Raw genomic sequence first — 19,687 nt, forward strand, 5'->3', positions numbered from 1 at the left:
CCAGGACCCTGAACTGGTCAGTCAGCGTGGCCATGCTGAAGTTCCTCCGGCTCACGTCATTTGTTCCGACGTGGATTATCACCGCAGTCTCCTCTGTCTCTGCTCCGTCCAGGATCCTCTCGATTCTATCAGTGACGTCTCGTGTCTTGGCCCCTGGGAGACAAGTCACTAGCCGATCCTCCCTTCCTCCAGCTACGTGACTATCTACCTCTCTCAAGATCGAGTCTCCCACCACAATAGCAGACTTCCCTTTCCTCAGCAACCTCCTCTGTCTCAGGTCCGTGTCCTCGGTGTAGTGAGGTGTCTCACCCTCGGGGTCTCGGTGAGTCACGGTCTCCTCCTCTTGTGTGGTTCCTCCGCTAGGTCCTTCCCCGGTGTCGCCTTGTGGATCCTGGGTCTCGTCTGCCGACATCCATCTGTGCAGCTGCTGGTCCTGTCCTTCCGCCTTCCTATAGGCCTCCTCGATGAATCTCTCAAGGTCCCTCACCTGGTCCACAATGAGGCCTGCTCCATCTGTGTCCTTGGTTGACCAGCTCGTCTCCTCTATGTTGCGCAGTCCCTCCAGTCCCTGGACCTTGACCCTCAATCTGCCGACCTCCATCCTCAGGTTTTCCAGTTCCTGACACCGACCGCATATGTATGCCCGCCTCCCGGAGGGGAGGTAGTCATACATATGACACTCAACACAGTAAACTGGGTAGCTCTGCTGGGTTCCTGTAGCCTCCATTTCTTTCTCCTTGCTCCTACGGTCCCTCGGTGGTTGAGCGTGGCTTTTGGCGTGCAGCTAGTTGAAAGAGTAGAGAGAGAGAGAGAGAGAAGAGTGAGAAGCTGCAAGGGTAGAGAGAGAGAGAGAGAGAAGAATGAGAAGCCGAAAGGGTAGAGAAGGAAGAAAGTGGAAATAAAATTTTTTTTTTTTTTTTATATTTGGGTTAAAGTTAGGTTTGCTGCTGGGCTGCCTGGGCTCCTTCTCAAGGCTCTTTGGCGAAGGCGCTCTCGCTAAGGCGAGCGCCTTTACCGCTCGCCTTCGCCGCGCGCCGAACGGCTGGGCGCCGTTGGCTCCCTTCCTCTTCTAGTGGAGCCCGGGCCGATGCGACCTGTGACGCGCGGGGGTGGGCGGAGCTAACTCTCGCCGCGACCCCGATCTGCCTGCCTCCCCAGTCCTCCTCTCCTCAGCGTCTATGGCTCACCTCTCTGCCTGGAAACCTAAAAAAAAGACACAAAACAACTAAAACAGCTAACAGAAGCGCCGCTGCAGGTCTCCTCGTGTCCCGGCTCCCTTCCTCTTCTAGTGGAGCCCGGGCCGATGCGACCTGTGACGCGCGGGGGTGGGCGGAGCTAACTCTCGCCGCGACCCCGATCTGCCTGCCTCCCCAGTCCTCCTCTCCTCAGCGTCCCCGGCTCACCTCTCTGCCTGGAAACCTAAAAAAAAGACACAAAACAACTAAAACAGCTAACAGAAGCGCCGCTGCAGGTCTCCTCGTGTCCCGGCTCCCTTCCTCTTCTAGTGGAGCCTGGGCCCGGGTAATCATTTGGAAATACCTGAGAAAGGAACAGTGTTGAAAAGTCTGTAAGCGTGAGAGTAGAGGAGGGGGCCGTTCCAGCAGCAGCTTCTCCCTCTCTAGCCCTCAACCAAGAAAAGAAGAAATCAGCACAACCATCCCGCCATACATGACCAACCCCTCTGCATAATGATAAAGAACAATAGAGGAGCCATGCCCGCCCCAGTTCACAAAACAACGGTAATAGCAACATATATTCTGTGCTTCTCAAAGAATGTTTTAGTTTCTATAAGATTACCCGAAGACCCGCCCCAACCTTTTGCACCCCTCCCAGGCCCCCAGCCCCCAACCCCCAAGGCCCCCAACCCACTCTTTCATTCCCCAAACCCTCCCACCCCTACCCCAAGTCCCTGAAGTATTGCCACCACTGCAAGAGTGGTACGAATCACCTGCAGACACCTAACCGCCCGAGCATTCCACCCTAGCACAGATGCAATCCCCCACCCCACCATGGCTGTAGCCCTGCACCTGTTCATGACAACAAACACCCCAAAACCCTGAAAGCATCCGATACCTGGGACCAACAGCACACACTCACCTAAAGGAACAGCCCTTACCGTTCCTCTTGTCACATGCACCCAAACATTCCTACACCCTTACCACATATACATGACTCATACAAATAAAGGAGGACAAAGGGCTCAGGGGCACGCGCCAGGGAGACACCTCCATCCTCAAAATACACACCCATTCTATAGAATCAGCCACATTCCCCCCACTATATCAATACTTTGCATACATCCATCTTCCCGGGACCGCCCCATCACTATGGAACTCCGCTCCTATTACTTTGAGAGATGAGACATCATTGAATCAACTTAAATCAAAACTAAAGGCATTTTTTATTTAAAGATGCCTATAACCTCTAACCGTCCTTATCAGGACGATATATCTTATTCGAATTTTATTAATATCTTTCTGTTTTTTTAATCAGAGCACAAAAAAATTTCTTTTTTTTACTTTTCCTTTTGTTTTAACCTTAAATGTCTCTTTCCTATCAAAAAAGTAGTTCTCCCCTCTTATCCTATTGTACAAGTAAGTCACTTTATGATATTTATCGTCCTTATAGGTATTGGTTATTTAAAGTTACCTGCAATTTTTAACTGTAAACTGCCTAGAAACCATACCATGTATAGGCAATTTAACAAATTATAAATTGTAAACTTGTACAGTCAGAACCAATGGGCCAGAAAACATAAAACATAGAGAGGACAGAAAGAGGGGGAACTGCTGGGGACCCCAGGCCAACCAACCTCAGCTCAGACAGACAGCCAGCTCCCCAAGAGACTAAACAAACAGGCCCCCTCCTCAGTAGCACTTAACCAATGGAGCAACCAACTAGAAAAAGAAGAAAAGGGGCAACTAAAGGAGGGGAAACGCTGGGAACCCTGAGCCTGCTAACCACAACCCAATCACTCAAACTCAATGGCCCCCTCCGCATGATCAAGGAACTAGATCCCCAACAACAAAATCATACAACTCAGAAAACATCAAGGCCCCCCACTTATCTGTGAGGCCTGCAAGTATCAGAGTCTGCAGTCCCCAGATAGAGAAGAACAACTACACCAAGCACAGGTTCGGGGGTTCAGCTCAGGCCATCAGCAGCAGGAGACGCCGCCGCTGCCACTCCCGAGTCAGGCCAAAAAGGTTTATGCCGCAGGCTCAGAATCATAGACCAAAGTGGTACCATTATGGGTGATTCCCAGCTTAGCTGGGTAGGCCAATGCAAAACGGATCTTCCTGGCAAACAGCGTATTGCAAATCGGAGAAAATGTTCTTCGCTGCTAAGCCACCTGACTAGAATAATCTTGGAAACACAAGATTTGCCAGTTCCCATATTGCAATGTTGATCTAGCGCACATCACCTGTAAAATAGCAGTTTTATGGGCAAAGTTCAGTATGCGCATGATGAGCACTTAGGTCTGGCTTCCACTACCGGTTGGCTGCCGATGCGATGGGCACATTCTAGCCATAGCAGTCCCAAAGTCTGTGGCAGTTGTAATTTGGATTGTAGACAGTTTTCAAGGAAGCAGCCCAACTCCCCTTCAGGGAGGGACTCGGGGAAGCCAACAAAGGGAAGGTTATTTCTCTGGCTGTGATTCTCTAATCTTCTAGGTGATCTTCCAGATTCCACAGCTGCTCCGCGTGGTCATGTAATGTGTTACACATATCCAAGGGTTCTGTCCTCAATGTCGCTTAAGCGTTGCTGAAAAGTTCCCAACTCTTGGCTCACCTCCTCTATTTTCCCCTGCACAGTTTCCAACTTACTGTCGATGGGGAGCAATCTTTTGTCCAAAATTGTTTCTAGTGCAGCGGTCTCTTCTAAAGTGATTTCCGAAACCCATGTTGAGGCAACGAAGGGGCCTGCAGGGCTGGGAAGCACCGCCATCTTATCCTCCAACCCCTTTGTGCGATCTTTGTCTTTCCAACCCGTTTTGCTAGTCATCGTTTCGCTAGTCCAGGTCCGACAAGAGCCCCAATGTATACACATGCTGAGAGAGAGCTGCTGGGAGCAATTTGAAAGGTTTGTAGGCAGATTTTAAGTGCTTTGCAATGGCGGGCAACAGGAGAACCATAGATCAGCAACCTCTCCTGAGCACAGTGTCACGAGACTAATCTTTATGCACCACAATACAAAATTTTCAGTGATGAGAAATATACTATTTTATGGGGTGTCAGAAAGACCTTTTGAAGTAAACTTCAAAAAATTCTTAAGATCTTCATTCATCCCCTATGGCTTTGTAAGTAGTCATTTAGAATATTATTAATTCATGGTAAATTATATAGAAAAGATGATAACTTAGCTTTTTTTCATTTATTTCTTTTTTTCTATTAATAGTGTTGCACTGCTTTCTCTAGCGGTCAGCATATATCGCTCCCCTGCCGACGCGTTTCGCCTATCTTTGTCAAGGCATGGGGTCTGAATCATTAAATGCTCCTATCTATAGTGTTCAGCGGCTTCTAAGAAGCCGCTTCTTAGAAGCCGCTGAACACTATAGATAGGAGCATTTAATGATTCAGACCCCATGCCTTGACAAAGATAGGCGAAACGCGTCGGCAGGGGAGCGATATATGCTGACCGCTAGAGAAAGCAGTGCAACACTATTAATAGAAAAAAAGAAATAAATGAAAAAAAGCTAAGTTATCATCTTTTCTATATAATTTACCATGAATTAATAATATTCTAAATGACTACTTACAAAGCCATAGGGGATGAATGAAGATCTTAAGAATTTTTTGAAGTTTACTTCAAAAGGTCTTTCTGACACCCCATAAAATAGTATATTTCTCATCACTGAAAATTTTGTATTGTGGTTGATCAGTCTTGAGTTCACTTTAAGAATTGTTAGAATAATCTTTATGCAGGCAGAGCTGAATAATTGCGCCGAGCAGCAGAAACCCTGAAAAAGGGATGAAAAATACACCAAATAAAATAATAAATTGTGGAGAGCAGAACAAACACACTCCTACAGGCACTCATGCAGAAAGGAAAAACTGTAGTTGGAGCTAAGAAGCCCAGTGAAGTACAAAGACACACAAAGAAAAAATCTGGAGTGGATTCCTTCTCAGATGGCACGCGGCCATGGGGACACTATCTATCTGTCTAGAATGTCTCACCTATTTCACTGGAATGAGTGATATGTTACAAGTAATCATATACTTGGCAGGCAGGTGACATACATCCTTGGAGTATGACCATAAATAACTTGGGACAACTGGATGATATGGTTGATCTTTTTTTTACATTACATTACATTAGTGATTTTTATTCCGCTTGTACCTTGCGGTTCAAAGCGGATTACATAAGAAGAGAACTGGACATTTCCAGGATGGTACATGACAATAGAGAATACAGTTTGAGGATAGAGACTTAATAACAGAATGATAGTAAAGACTTAGTAACATCGGAAGATGTTTTGGACGGCAGTGTTTTGGTTTCTTGGGGGATGGGGTGAGGGAGGTTAGGTAGATTGTATATGCTTTTTGAACAGCAGTGTTTTGATTTCTTTACGGAATGTCTTGAGGTCTGATGTTGTGGTTAACAATCTGGTGATGGAGGGTTCGAGTTTTGCAGCATGTGTTGCCAGGAGGCTATCGTAAAGCTTTTTGCGGTGAGTACCCTTGAGTGGTGGGTATGCGAATGATGTCAGTGTTCTTCTTGTTCTGGTTGGAAGGTTACGGTTTAGGCGGTCATCTAGGTAGGTGGGTGCAGTACCGTTAATTACTTTGAAGAGTAGACAGTATAGTTTGAATTGAATTCTGGCTCGAATCGGTAGCCAGTGTGAGTCTAGGTAGGCATTGGTGATGTGGTCAAATTTTCCGAGTGAGTAAATTGCGATGAAAACAAAGTTCCACACTTTTTTCCCATTGGAAATTTTATTGAAACCAAACAGTATAATATTTTTGCACAATGAGGTTCATAATCAAAACTTTGAAACGTTCAAAAACCAGCCCAAGATGGCACTTGGACATCCTAATAGCAGAGACGTCCAAGTACCGATAATCAAAACCAATTTTCTGGATGTCCAGCAGGACTTCCAAACCTCTGAATGACCAAAGCCCAAAGGGGCATGTTGGGAGGTATGTTATGGGTGGGAATCGAGTGGGTTTACACCTGGACGTCTTGGGGGAATAATTGAAGCTTTCCCAGGACATGTTAGGTGAAACTTACACGCCAGGATTTAGACAACTTTTAGATGCATCTAAGTGCCCCAAAGCTGACCAAACTGACAAGATGACCACTGGAGAGTTTAAGGCATGACCCCCTTTACCCCCCCCCAGTAGTCATGAACCCTTCCCACTACCCAAAGAGAGAACCCCCCCCAACCAAAGATTTCCCATCAGCTAATCAGAGCAGGGGAATATCCTGCTGGCTCAACTGATTGTGGATTCCCCTGCCAGGATCAGCTGAACAGGCAGGGAGAATGTGATTCCTCTCTCCCTCCCATACACCCACTGATCCCACCCCAGCCCCCCTCCACAGAAAGCCACTGTTCTTAGACCCCTCTACCCATCTCCCCAACAGCAGCCTTGACATCCCCTGACTGCACCTTGACATCATCCGACACACCCCTACATCACCCGACAGCCCCCTACCCGCAATTAACCAACACCCCCCCCCACATCACCTAACACCCATTGACATTAGCTAACACCTTCCCCCCACATCAGCCAACACTCCTGTAGTTTCCAATGCAAAATTGGCAGAAGAGAAGCATCCCATTTTGTTGTTTTGAGAATTGGCATTTTCTCTACTGGCTTTCTGGAAATCTTTCTCAAAATATCCTAACTTAGATTTAAATGTCCTATCGAAAATGCCCCTTAATACAAAGATTGTTCATATTCAACATATAATTAATTTGATTTACCATATTCAAATGTTATTGTATTAGTATTTTACTACTGAGACAAGCCTTAATTAAATATTTGCTTTGTGCTTCTTCTTTCTTGTCCTCCCAGGTTACTCAACTTCTCATTACTATTTAGGGCTTCTTCTACAAAGCCATGGTAGTGATCTGCTGTTGTAAATGCACAAACCCCCATAAAAATTGAATGGGCTTTGGTGCATTTACCATGGCAGCATCACTACTGCGGCTTTGTAAAAGGGGACCTTAGATCTATTCTAAAGGCAATTACTCTTACTGCTAGGAGTAATAGTTGTTTTTTATTCTACCCCTTTCTTCCCCCATCTTCCCTTCTAGTCAGGAAACAGGAGACTAGACTAGATGGAACTTTGGTCTGACCCAGTATGGCTTTACATATTCTAATACTCTTATTTTCCCATTTTTCTACTTCAAGATTTAAGACTTTTTCAAGAGCTAGTAATGTGTGGTTCTTATATGTTGTGAGTTTGCTCATTAACTGCTTTAGAGATATTTCTAAGTGGAGTAAAGATTAATAAAAACGGTAAACCTGCTCAAGGTGCTAAGAAAGGGCCTCAAGAATGCATTTAGCCAATTCCTTCTTGAATACTGTTGAGGCCAACACAAGAGGAATGAAAGCAGCAGGAGAGGTTCTGCTGGGTAGCCATGGAGAAGGTGGTGATGACAACGGCATGAAAGTCAATAAGGAGAATAAATGGCAGCAATGCTACCATCCTATTCTCAGATCCTTGTACTAGTTAAGATCAGTGCTGAATTGTAAATATTGCATACAATGCAGTGCATGCCCAGAAAAGATTTCTTAATTTTAACATATTATTATAGGAACACTGTCCACATCTGGGCTATCAGTTGGCATCACCCAAGTGCTAATGCTTATTTTTGAGGGAAAAACCTCAGTCTAATGGCAAGAAATGCACAGTTTTACAATATTAGATATGTGAGGCATTTACCATTTTCCTGGTTAATCTGTCCTTGTACTGCCTGAGGTGTTCCTTTTTTCTCTCCTGGAAGCTGGAAAATAGTAATATAATAAACTAATCATTACAAATGAATACATTTAAATAAATGTAGGGCAATTTTCAAAGCCATTACTCACAGAAATGGTAGGTTTCAAAATTGATAAATATCCTAATGGTGAAAGTGGGATAATATATACCATAAATGTTCAAAAATACTCTACTTTATTAACTGAAGGTCTAGTCTAACGGAAGAAAAAGCCTCAGGTTTAATCCGGTAGATCTCAAAGCTCAAACCACCTCCACCCACATCATTGGCTCCAAAAAACTTCCATTTAGAATGACCCTATGCCAGTAAGGTTCTTTTAGGAACTGAGATAAGAACATAAGAACTACCATCTCCGGATCAGACCTTCGGTCCATCAAGTCCGGCGATTCGCACATGCGGAGGCCCAGCCAGGTGTACCGTATTTTCACGCAAATAACGCGCACCCGTATAAAACGCGCACACGGGTATAGCGCGCAGAAATCACGATATGTACAAAAACTTTGGTATACCGCGCTCACGGGTATACCGCGCATGCTGCCCGACGCTCCTTTCGCCCGCCCTGACTTTCCGTGCGCTGTCCCGACTCTCCGTTCACCCCCACTGACTTCCGTGCACTGTCCCCCCTTGAAGGTCTGTCCCCATCCTGAAAGCCTGATGCCCCCCCCCGACGTCCGATACATCCCTCCCCCCGAAGGACCGCCGACTCCCCAACAATATTGGGCCAGGAGGGAGCCCAAATCCTCCTGGCCACGGCGACCCCCTAACCCCACCCCGCACTACATTACGGGCAGGAGGGATCCCAGGCCCTCCTGCCCTCGACGCAAACCCCCCCCCCCCCAACGACCGCCCCCCCCAAGAACCTCCGCCCGCCCCCCCACCCGACCCGCGACCCCCCTGGCGACCCCCACGACCCCCCCACCCCCCTTCCCCGTACCTTTGGTAGTTGGGCCAGAAGGGAGCCCAAACCCTCCTGGCCACGGCGACCCCCTAACCCCACCCTGCACTACATTACGGGCAGGAGGGATCCCAGGCCCTCCTGCCCTCGACGCAAACCCCTCTCCCCCCCAACGACCGCCCCCCCCAAGAACCTCCGACCGCCCCCCCAGCCGACCCGCGACCCCCCTGGTGACCCCCACGACCCCCCACCCCCCTTCCCCATACCTTTGGTAGTTGGCCGGACAGACGGGAGCCAAACCCGCCTGTCCGGCAGGCAGCCAACGAAGGAATGAGGCCGGATTGGCCCAGCCATCCTAAAGCTCCGCCTACTGGTGGGGCCTAAGGCGCGTGGGCCAATCAGAATAGGCCCTGGAGCCTTAGGTCCCACCTGGGGGCGCGGCCTGAGGCACATGGTCGGGTTGGGCCCATGTGCCTCAGGTCACACCCCCAGGTGGGACCTAAGGCTCCAGGGCCTATTCTGATTGGCCCACGCGCCTTAGGCCCCACCAGTAGGCGGAGCTTTAGGATGGATGGGCCAATCCGGCCTCATTCCTTCGTTGGCTGCCTGCCGGACAGGCGGGTTTGGCTCCCGTCTGTCCGGCCAACTACCAAAGGTACGGGGAAGGGGGGTGGGGGGGTCGTGGGGGTCGCCAGGGGGATCGCGGGTCGGCTGGGGGGCGGTCGGAGGTTCTTGGGGGGGGCGGTCGTTGGGGGGGAGGGGGGTTTGCGTCGAGGGCAGGAGGGCCTGGGATCCCTCCTGCCCGTAATGTAGTGCGGGGTGGGGTTAGGGGGTCGCCGTGGCCAGGAGGGTTTGGGCTCCCTTCTGGCCCGATATTGTCGGGCAGTCGGCGGTCCTTCGGGGTGGGGGTGCGAGTGGTCCTGCCGGGGGGGGGGATGTATCGGACGTCGGGGAGTCGGCCGGGCAAGAGGGCTTGGGCTCCCTCTTGCTCCGATCGTGGATGCGGGTGCGGGTGGGAGCGCGTGCCAGCGGTCGTTCGGGGTGGGGGTGCGAGCGGTCCTGCTGGGGGGGTGAATCGGGCATCGGGCGGGGTGGGAACTATGTTTTAAAACTTTTGTATACCGCGCTCACGCATATAACGCGCGAGGGGTATGCGCGGTAGGTAAAAACGCGTATAACGCGCGCGTTATATGCGTGAAAATATGGTACACCTGTCGTAATTTTAGTCACCCATATCCCTCTATGCCTCTCATAAGGAGATGTGCATCTAGTTTGCTTTTAAATCCTAGAACGGTGGATTCCGCAATAACCTCCTCTGGGAGATCATTCCAGGTGTCCACCACTCATTGTGTGAAGCAGAACTTCCTGATATTTGTTCTAGACTTGTCCCCCCTTAGCTTCAGTCCATGTCCTCTTGTCCGTGTAACATTCGACATTGTAAATAATTTTTTTCCTGCTCTATTTTGTCGATTCCTTTTAGTATTTTGAAAGTTTCGATCATATCCCCTCGCAGTCTCCTTTTCTCATAGGAGAACAATCCCAGTCTCTTAAGTCGTTCCTCATATTCCAAGTTCTCCATACCTTTTATTAGCTTCGTTGCTCATCTCTGCACCCTCTCCAGCAGTTTTATATCCTTCTTTAGGTTGAGAGACCAATGTTGGACACAGTATTCCAAGTGTGGTCTGACCATTGCCCTATAAAGCGGCATTATAACTTTCTACGATCTACTCGTGATTCCTTTCTTTTATCATGTCTAACATTCTGTTTGCTTTCTTTGCCGCTGCCGCGCATTGTGCCGACGGTTTCAGGGTCCTATCTATCAGTACACCCAGGTCCTTTTCTTGTTCGCTCTTACCCAGAGTTGCACCTGACATTCTATACTCGTGTTCCTTGTTCTTTCTGCCTAAATGCATTACTTTGCACTTTTCCACATTAAACTTCATCTGCCATTTCTCCGCCCATTTCTCTAACTGACACAAGTCACTCTGGAGTTCCTCACTATCCTTCTGCGATCTGATTGCCTGGCATAGCTTTGTGTCGTCTTGATGATCTCACTGGATGTTCCTTCTTCTAGTTCATTGATGAAAATATTAAATAAGATGGGCCTAAGTACCGAGCCCTGGGCACACCGCTAGTCACTTTCTCCCAGTCTGAGAACTTCCCATTTATGCCCACTCTCTGCTTTCTGTTCTCCAGCCATTTGCCTATCCATCTTAGTATATCTCCTTCTATTCCATGGTTTTGTAGTTTCCTGAGAAGTCTTTCATGTGGAACCTTGTTGAACGCTTTCTGGAAGTCCAAGTATATTATGTCCACCAGTTCTCCACTATCAATTTGTTTGTTCATGATCTCAAAAAATTGAAGTAAATTTGTCAAACATGATTTCCCTTTCCTGAAGCCATGTTGACTGGCTCTCATCAGGTCATGTGTATCCAAGTGACGAACTATGCTATCTTTAATCAGTGCTTCAACCATCTTTCCAGGGACAGACGTAAGACTCACAGGTCTGTAGTTGCCTGGTTCGCCTCTTGATCCTTTTTTGAAAATTGGCGTGACGATCCCTATCTTCCAATCGTCCGGTATCTGTCCAGTTCTAATTGACAGGTTGGCAAGTTTTTGTGAAAGCTCTCCGATTTCAACCTTCAGTTCTTTTAAGACTCTCAGGTGAATTCCATCAGGTCCAGGGGATTTGTTGCTTTTAAGATTGTCGATCTGGTAGTATATCTGGTCCAAGTTCACTTCTACTGTGGTGAGGCTGTCCGCTATTACTCCTTTGAACACTTTCACCGCTTCTGGTATTGTTGCGGTGTTCTTCTTCGTAAAGACAGATGCAAAGAAGGAATTTAGTCTGTCTGCAATTTGTTTGTCTTCCTTGATGTACCCTTTTCTTCCCTGGGCATCCAGAGGTCCCACCGCCTCTTTTGCAGGTTTTTTTCCTTTTACGGATCTATAGAAGGGCTTGAAATTTTTGGCCTCTTGTGCTATTTTCTCCTCATAGTCCTTTTTGGCATCCCTCATCGCCTTGTGACATTTCTTCTGATCATCTTTGTGTTTGTTCCAAGCTTCGGTTGTTTTCGTGCGTTTCCATTTATTAAAGGAGTCCTTCTTTTCTTTTATGGCTTCCTTTACCTCTCTAGTAATCCATGCCAGTTCTCTTTTGCCTTTAGTTTTCCTTTCTTTGGAAATCCGCGGAATGTAGAGATTTTGTGCTTCCGTGATAGTATGGGATCATGCCTGATCTACCGTTTTAACTTTGTCCATCTTTTTCTTGAGTCGTTGTTTCACCATGGCTATCGTATCTTCCCTTTTTAAAGTTTAAGGTCGTGGTTAAGGTTTTGGTACGTTTTCCTTTCCCAATGTCAAGTTTAAAGTTGATCATGTTGTGATCACTCGTCCCCAGCGGGACCGTGACTTCTACTTCTTTTGTCGATCCCGTAATGCCATTTAGGACCAAATCCAAGGTGGCGTTTCCTCTCATCAGCTAGTGCTATTTACTGTGTTGCTAGACTTCTATGATGTCCCACAAGCAGCCAACATTTCACGGGTATTAGCTGTTTCTTCAGGGCTACCGGACTTTCATTTGCCTCTCACAGTTTGAGCTGTTGCTTCCTCGATCTCACCAGCGTGAAATTTGATTTACACTGTTTTGAAGTGCTTCTAAAGCTGTGCAATAAATGTGTGTAGTTTTAAATAACTGAAACTACTTATAGTATATTAGGCTGATATTCAGCCCACATTTTGACTGTGCTGACCACTGCAGGCAGAATTAGCCCTAGATATTTAGTGATGGCACCTAGCCAGATACTGGAGTTGAATAGCCAAGTATGACCAATAGTTTCATATCTGGATAGTTAACCAGGCATAATTTGTACTGCCATTATATGTCCAACGCTGGGCACTGGCACTGAATATCTGTGAATAACTTCTAGGTTTGCTCTGACGCTAACCACATAGTGATGTGGTTTCCCTAGATATGCAGGAGCCTATCCTGCCTGATTAAAATATTTTAAGTATCAGGTCCATTAATTTCTATTGGAAAATAAGCTGCACAGATAAAGTGCACAAATCTTTGTAGGTAATGTTTCAGGAGGCAGAATCAAAGCAAATCTATTTAGACAGTTTTGTTTTAATTTATTAGTACAACCCCCTCCATGCAATGTTTTGATTTATTAGTACAATCCCCACAGGCAAAAACTACCCATGGAGTACACAATATACCAAAATTAGTAGTTTTAACTATTGCTTCTTTATATATAATATAAGAGGGCAATGTACACAGTCATTTACACAGGTAAATGGCTTATGTTGGTTTTATATTCTTTTAATACAAATAATAATAAAGCTTAGAAGGCTTTATCCATCTGTACAGGACTATGTGCAGTGTCATCTGTGCATTCTTTTCCATCAAGCAGTAGCCTTTTCCAGGAATTATCCATATCTCAGCCCAGATTCAGAACAGTGCTAGCTCCATTTCCTGCTGATATCATACAGGTGCATAAGAGCTATTTAGTCCCAGAGTTGACACTTGAGGTACCATGTCCCGACGAAGGACTGTGACAAAGGAGCGCTCCTTTGTGCACTCCTTCATACAATTTTTAGGTGGGAGTGTGTAGAATATATGGCATATTTTTGGATACCTGTGGCAATAAGTAATGATCAATGTGGGGAATTGATTACAATATGTAAGATTAATCACATTAAAGTATCTAGATGTTTGTATGATGATGTTCTGTGTATTTATGTCTAATCAAATGACTATTCAATCATTACATTTTTTATTAATGCAAGATTTGTTAAAAATAATATAGGATTATTATTCAAATTATTGAGGGATCTAGATTATGATTTAGTTTGTGTTACTGAAACATGGCTATGGTAAATCAATTATGTCCACCTTATTTTAATCCACTCAATAACGAGAATGAGGAGAGAGAAAATACAAGAAATGATAATTAACTGTCCCAGCGAAGATTACATTTGAGACACCATTCAAAAGAGCTGGCACACCTTTAATAAATATTTTAAGTGTCCAGAGGAAGTATCAGTGAAACTTAAGTGCTCTCCTGAACAAATTGAAAGACAAATTTTGAGTACTGTTATGTCCCTTCCAGATTCCATACTCTAGGTGTTCAATCCCTTTCTACAATATGGGAGTTGCAGAAATCCAAACACTTTTCTGAGCATATGCTCTTCCTACCTTAGAGAGAGAGTTAGAGCCCTCTGCAGTTTTCAATTTCTGCAAGCAATCCGTACAAAAGTCTTCTGATCTGCATCTTTTAAAAAATTTATTTTGCTTAAACTTAGCTTTTTTTGGTGGCTTGAGTGCCATGAGACCCCTGCGCTGGTCCTCTGCTGGAGGAAAGAATGCAGTCAAGCTGAACTGGATTGCTGCTTTACAGATAAACTTTGGTGGACTCGTGGATCCAGCCTGCAGTGTGCCACCGCCCCCGGTCGTGTGGAGCGGATCTGTGGAAGTGGAGGTTACAGTTGGGGTCTGTCCAAAGATCTTCAAAAGTCTGGTCAATTTGGAGCAGTTCTGAGGCAGAAAATCCTTTTCCTCCATTCAGCTGCAGTGTACAGAGCTGGCAGGCAGGCAGGCACTTCACAGACTGTATGTACACCTCCATATTTCTTATGGGAGCTTCGGAGGTAGGCTGTGAAACTCTGTAAATCTAATTTTTGAGAGTTTCAAAGGGTAGGTTTCAGGTCTCCCACCTTCCCAAACCCCAAATCACTATTTTTTATTTGGGGGTTTTCTTTATTTTTACCACTTTGGGCGCAAATTCATTGACGGCAGACATCTTGGATTTTTATTGATCTTTTTTTCAAAGATTGAATTCTGCCTCAAAACCCCTCAATTTGGTTGAAAATCAATTGGGATGGACTCCTCAACCCCTAATCTGTCGAATTCATGTACAGATTGTGCTGGATTGGTGCCAGAACAGTGTCTGTGTACTGCATGCCACAGCACACCAGGGAAGGGGGCGAGAGCTTCAGGCTTTGCCTTCTCTGGGTCCTCAAGGGCTGGGGGGCTGACCTAGGTCCTTGATTTGGGAAAAAAGTCTCATCCAGAGGCTGTTCTGGATGCTGACACCTAATGCCTGCGTACCGAGTTGAGGGACTCCTTTGGTGTGGTGCAGGCGCTTCAGCAGGACCCAGTAGTGGCCACAGTGTGTGCATTTCTCTGGATTTCATTCAGCTCATTTTCTGGACCCAGCATGTTTTCTTCCTAGCTGGTCGCTCCAGTGCTGGAGGTCCCTGTGCAGGCGCCTCTCATCTGACTATGGCAGATCTTGATTGCCATGAGTTGTCAAGGAGAAATTTCTTTCTTTTAGTCCCTCCAGACTGGATGGGTTTATGCTCCTCTGCCAGCAGGTGGAGACTGAGACACATTGACTTTTGGCTGTAGTACAAGTGGGCTGTGGAATCCCATCTACAATCGCTCTGTCACTTAGCCAAGCAGAAACTAAGAGCTAAATACCTAAACTATAAACATACCAACTCCACTCTCATATGGAGAAGATAAATCAATTGCCCAGATTGGTCAGGGAAGCACTATTGGATATACTGATCAAAATAAAAATTTTCAAAGTGTTCCCACAGCTCGCCAGCTAAGCTGGATGAACCAAATGCCACTGCTCTTACTATACTCCCCCAAAACCAAGACCACAAAATCCCGCAAGAAAAAACGTACTATTCATGAAAAACAGTAGGGCAGGGTCTGTGCCGGTCTGGTGGGACTAAAAGAGAGAAAATTAGCAGGTAAGAATCTAATTTCTCCTTCTTTAGCATCCCTCCAGACCAGCACAGAACCAATGGGACGTACCAAAGCAGTACCCATCATGGGTGGGACCCCTGAAGGATCGCCACAAGAACACTCTCACCAAACTCCGCGTCCCGGCGCACCTGAATGTCCACACAGTAGTTGCGACCAAAGGAATGGAGAGAAAACAGATATCCACCAATGGCACAAGAGAAGACTCAGCCCAAGAAGCTGCCTGCCCCCGAGTGGAATGAGCTTTGAGAAAATCCAGAACAGGCTTCTTTTGAAGAAGATATGCCAAAGTAAAAGCCTCCTTGATCCAACGCGCATTCATAGCCTTGTAAGTGCTGTCCCACTTAGGAGGACCCGGTAAAAGGAAAAAAGATGATCCGACTAATGGAACTCCTGGGTCTGCTGAACATAAGCGTGAAGGACCCTACAGACATCCAATTTGCGCAACTGTCTCTGCTCCAAAAAGTCCTCTCAACTACCTAAGACTGGAAGGACAATGGACTGGTTGACATGAAAAGGCAAAACCACCTTTGGCAGAAAAGAGGGAACTGGTCACAGCACAACCCGCTCCATAAAAACTCTAGGAAGGGAGACCTAAATGAACAAGCCTGCAGTTTGGAAATGCTTCTCACTGACATAATGGCCACCAGGAACACCGCGCCTTAAGAGTAAGATCCTTCAAAGTGCAGGAGCCAATAGGCTAAAAAGGAGGACAAACAAGCAATGAAAGAACCAGATTGAGATCCCAGGCTGGAACCAAAGGACGAACTGGTGGCTGGTGAAATTTCACCGCTCTCAAGAAGCAAATCACATCTGGAGAAGAAGCCAAATGTCGGTCATGCAACTAGCCAAAAAAAGAAGATAAAGTCACAAGCTGCACCCTAAGGGAGGACCAGTCAAGACCCCGGTCTAGGCCATCCTGCAAGAACTCCCAGATGTGAGGCAAAGACGTGCGAAGGGGAACCACGCCATGCACAGAACACCAATCCTCAAAAAGATGCCAAACTCACACATAAGCCTGAGAGGTGGAAAGTCTCTGAGAACCTAAAAGAGTGATCACCTTATCCAAATAACCTTTCTTACTTAGGTGTTCCCTTTCAAGAGCCAAGCCATAGGACAAAAGGGACCCGGATTGAATATTTAAATGGGATCCCGAGTCAGAAGGTTGGACAAGAGGGGCTGCAGAAGAGGATCTGCCATGAGAAGACGAACCAGATCTGCCTACCACAGGTGCCTAGGCCAGTCCGAAGCCACCAGGATCATGTGGCCTGCATGCTGAGCAATTCGAAGAATTCTGCCCACCAATGGCCAAGGAGGAAAGACATAGAGCAGGCTGTCCATTGGCCAAGCCTGGACCAGAGCATCCATTCCTTTGGCCTAGTAATCCCTGCGCTAACTGAAGAACTTCAGCAGTTTGGCATTGACACTCATGGCCATGAGGTCCAAGACCAACCGGCCCCAGGTATGAACAATCAACATTAAGGCTTCTAGCCCAAGACACTACTCCCCGGGATCCAGAACATGACGACTAAGGAAGTCCACCTGGACGTTGTCCACTCCCGTTATGTGGGAAGCCAAGATGTCCAGAAGATGAGTCTCCTGTGCCACCAGATAACTCTTGGTTCCACCCTGATGACTGACGTAAGCCACTGCTTTGGCATTGTCCGAGAGAACCTAAACCAACTTGCCCTTCAGCAACACCTGGAAAACTAGTAATGCCAACTGAATGGCTCTGGTCTCCAGAATATTTATTGACCAGGACACCTTTTCTGGCAACCAACTACCCTGAGCTGAGCAACCAATACATTGAACTCTCAAACCAAGGAGACTGGCGTCCATAAGAAGCACTGTCCACTGGGGCTGATCCAGACTCACCCCCTGAACCAGATTGGAAGACTGTAGCCACCACTGCAGGCTGCGGCAAACTAACTCCTGAAAAGGGACTGGAGACCACTGCCAAAGGAGAACATACTGCCAAAGGAGATCACTGCCAAAGGAGACTATTGCCAAAGGAGAGCATACTTAAGGGGACGCTTATGAGCCCAAGCCCACATGACCACTTCAAGGGAGGCTGTCACCGACCTCAAGACCTGCAGAAAATCCTGCGCCCGAGGATGACAATCCATGAGAGAGTGAATCTGTGACTGCAATTTCAAAACCCGGGCCTAGGAAGGAAGACTTCTCAAGCTGGTGTCGAAGAGAACTCTGAGATACTCCAATTGCTGAGACAGAGTCAACCATATTTTGGACAATTTGACCACCCATCCCAGTGACTGCAGGAACTCCAAAACCTAAGTCGTGACCCTGGAGTTCTCCTGAAAGGACTTTGCTCGAATCAACCAGTCATCCAGATAGGGAAGAACCAGAATGCCCTCCTTGTGCAAGGCTGCCGCCACCACTACCATAATCTTGGTGAAAGTCCATGGAGCTGTGGTCAGACCAAAAGGAAGCGCACAAAACTGATAGTGCTTTCCCAAAATCGCAAAGCGAAGGAATTGCTGAGAGGCCCAAATCAAACATGCAGGTAGGCCTCTTTCATACTGAGAGAAGTCATAAATTCCCCAGGCTCAACAGCAAGAATGACGGATTTCAGGGTCTCCATGCAAAAAAATGGAATACGAAGAGCCCTGTTGACACCTTTCAGATCCAGGATGGGCACCACAAAGTAAATGGAGTACCTGCCAGTATGAAACTCTGGAGGAGGCACTGGGACCACCGTTTTGAGGTCCAGCAACCTTTGCAGCATCTGACAAAAAGCCCGCTTCTTCCAAGTTGCCTGACAAAGAGGAAACTATCTGGCAAGGGCCGAGAAAACTCAAGAGCTTAGCTGTCCTGAATAACCTCTATGATCCACTCGGCCCACCCCCGGTAAATGTCCCGCAACAGGCTCCCACAGGAATCAGGGAAAGGACCCGCAATGAGTCATTATCGTTTATCAAACTTGATATACCACCTTAGTTGTAGCACAATTCAAGGCGGTTTACAATAAAATATATCAAATAAAAACAAAAATGAACAAAGGAATGCCATTAAAATAAGATTGTACATTACTTTCATACAGAAAACCATTCATGGTCTATCACTGCAATGATGTGTTCTCTAATAGTTACAAAGTTAACAGAAAGCACTTTCAAAGAGATAAGTTTTCAAAAGAATTTGAAACCGAGGATACGATAGTTCCAAACATAATCTAGGTGGTAAAGAGTTCCATAGAGCTGGAGCGATTGCAAAGAATGCTGAATTTTTGTTTTTGAGGGGTGTGGCATGACTAATCTATTGTCCCATAAAGAACGTTGGGATAAAAACGCTGCGGCATTGACCAATGAATCAAAGAGGACAAAAATCCGCTTATTGTCCAAAATATACAAAGCTAAAGCTCTCGTAGGAAAAACGAGGAGCAGGAAGCAACACAGACAGAAGAACTGATTGAGCGAGATGAAAATAATAGAAGATACTGTGGACATGAACACAGAATCACCTTGGTAAGAAGAAAGAGTGGTAAGGAAGAAGCTGCTAGCATAGCAAGAAAACTTACTAACCCTCCCAGTAAAGGTGAGAGACAAAAGGAAAAACAATTGTCCAGGTAATAAACTCACATTGGGCTGACGCCATTGTTACAAATGGTAGCATCAACAACCAGGAAAAAACTACAGGTCTAGAAGACAGAAGGAGACCGTAGAAATAGTTCTACAGGAAAAAAGAAATCTCAGTAGAAAAAACTATAGCCCAAATGACAGGAGAAGGTATGAAGTGTGGTTACACACATGAAAAACCCCTGTCATGAATCTGGAAACCAGAGGAGAAACAGAAAGAGATTGTCCCTCAACAAATCAAGGGAAAAAATGCAATAGCATTAAAAAGAAGTCTGAGAAGTAAAGACTCGAGATTAGAATCAAAAAAAGAAAAAATACCACCGGCAAGGAAGGTGGAAACAGGCAGACAAAAAAGATACCAGGAAAGAAACCAAAACCACTCTTGATATCAATAAGGGTCCTGGAGACATCCAGAAATTAACAAACGGGCTGAGAAAAATGTAAGTGAAATGGACAAAGCCCAATGAAGATTGGAA

General features: G+C 46.3%; 1 protein-coding gene across 2 annotated transcripts in view; it reads right to left on the reverse strand.

The window, feature by feature from the left end:
- Positions 1 to 19,687, reverse strand: part of LRRC36 (leucine rich repeat containing 36) — a 668,251-nt gene that overhangs the window by 475,400 nt on the left and 173,164 nt on the right. For both annotated transcript variants that reach the window (XM_033941089.1, XM_033941088.1), the window contains exon 7: positions 7,894 to 7,954. In XM_033941089.1, coding sequence (XP_033796980.1) covers positions 7,894 to 7,954 — 61 coding nt within the window. The remainder of the gene's footprint in view (positions 1 to 7,893; positions 7,955 to 19,687) is intronic.

Source organism: Geotrypetes seraphini, chromosome 4 (genome assembly GCF_902459505.1).
Source record: "Geotrypetes seraphini chromosome 4, aGeoSer1.1, whole genome shotgun sequence".
Classification (NCBI taxonomy): Eukaryota; Metazoa; Chordata; class Amphibia; order Gymnophiona; family Dermophiidae; genus Geotrypetes; species Geotrypetes seraphini.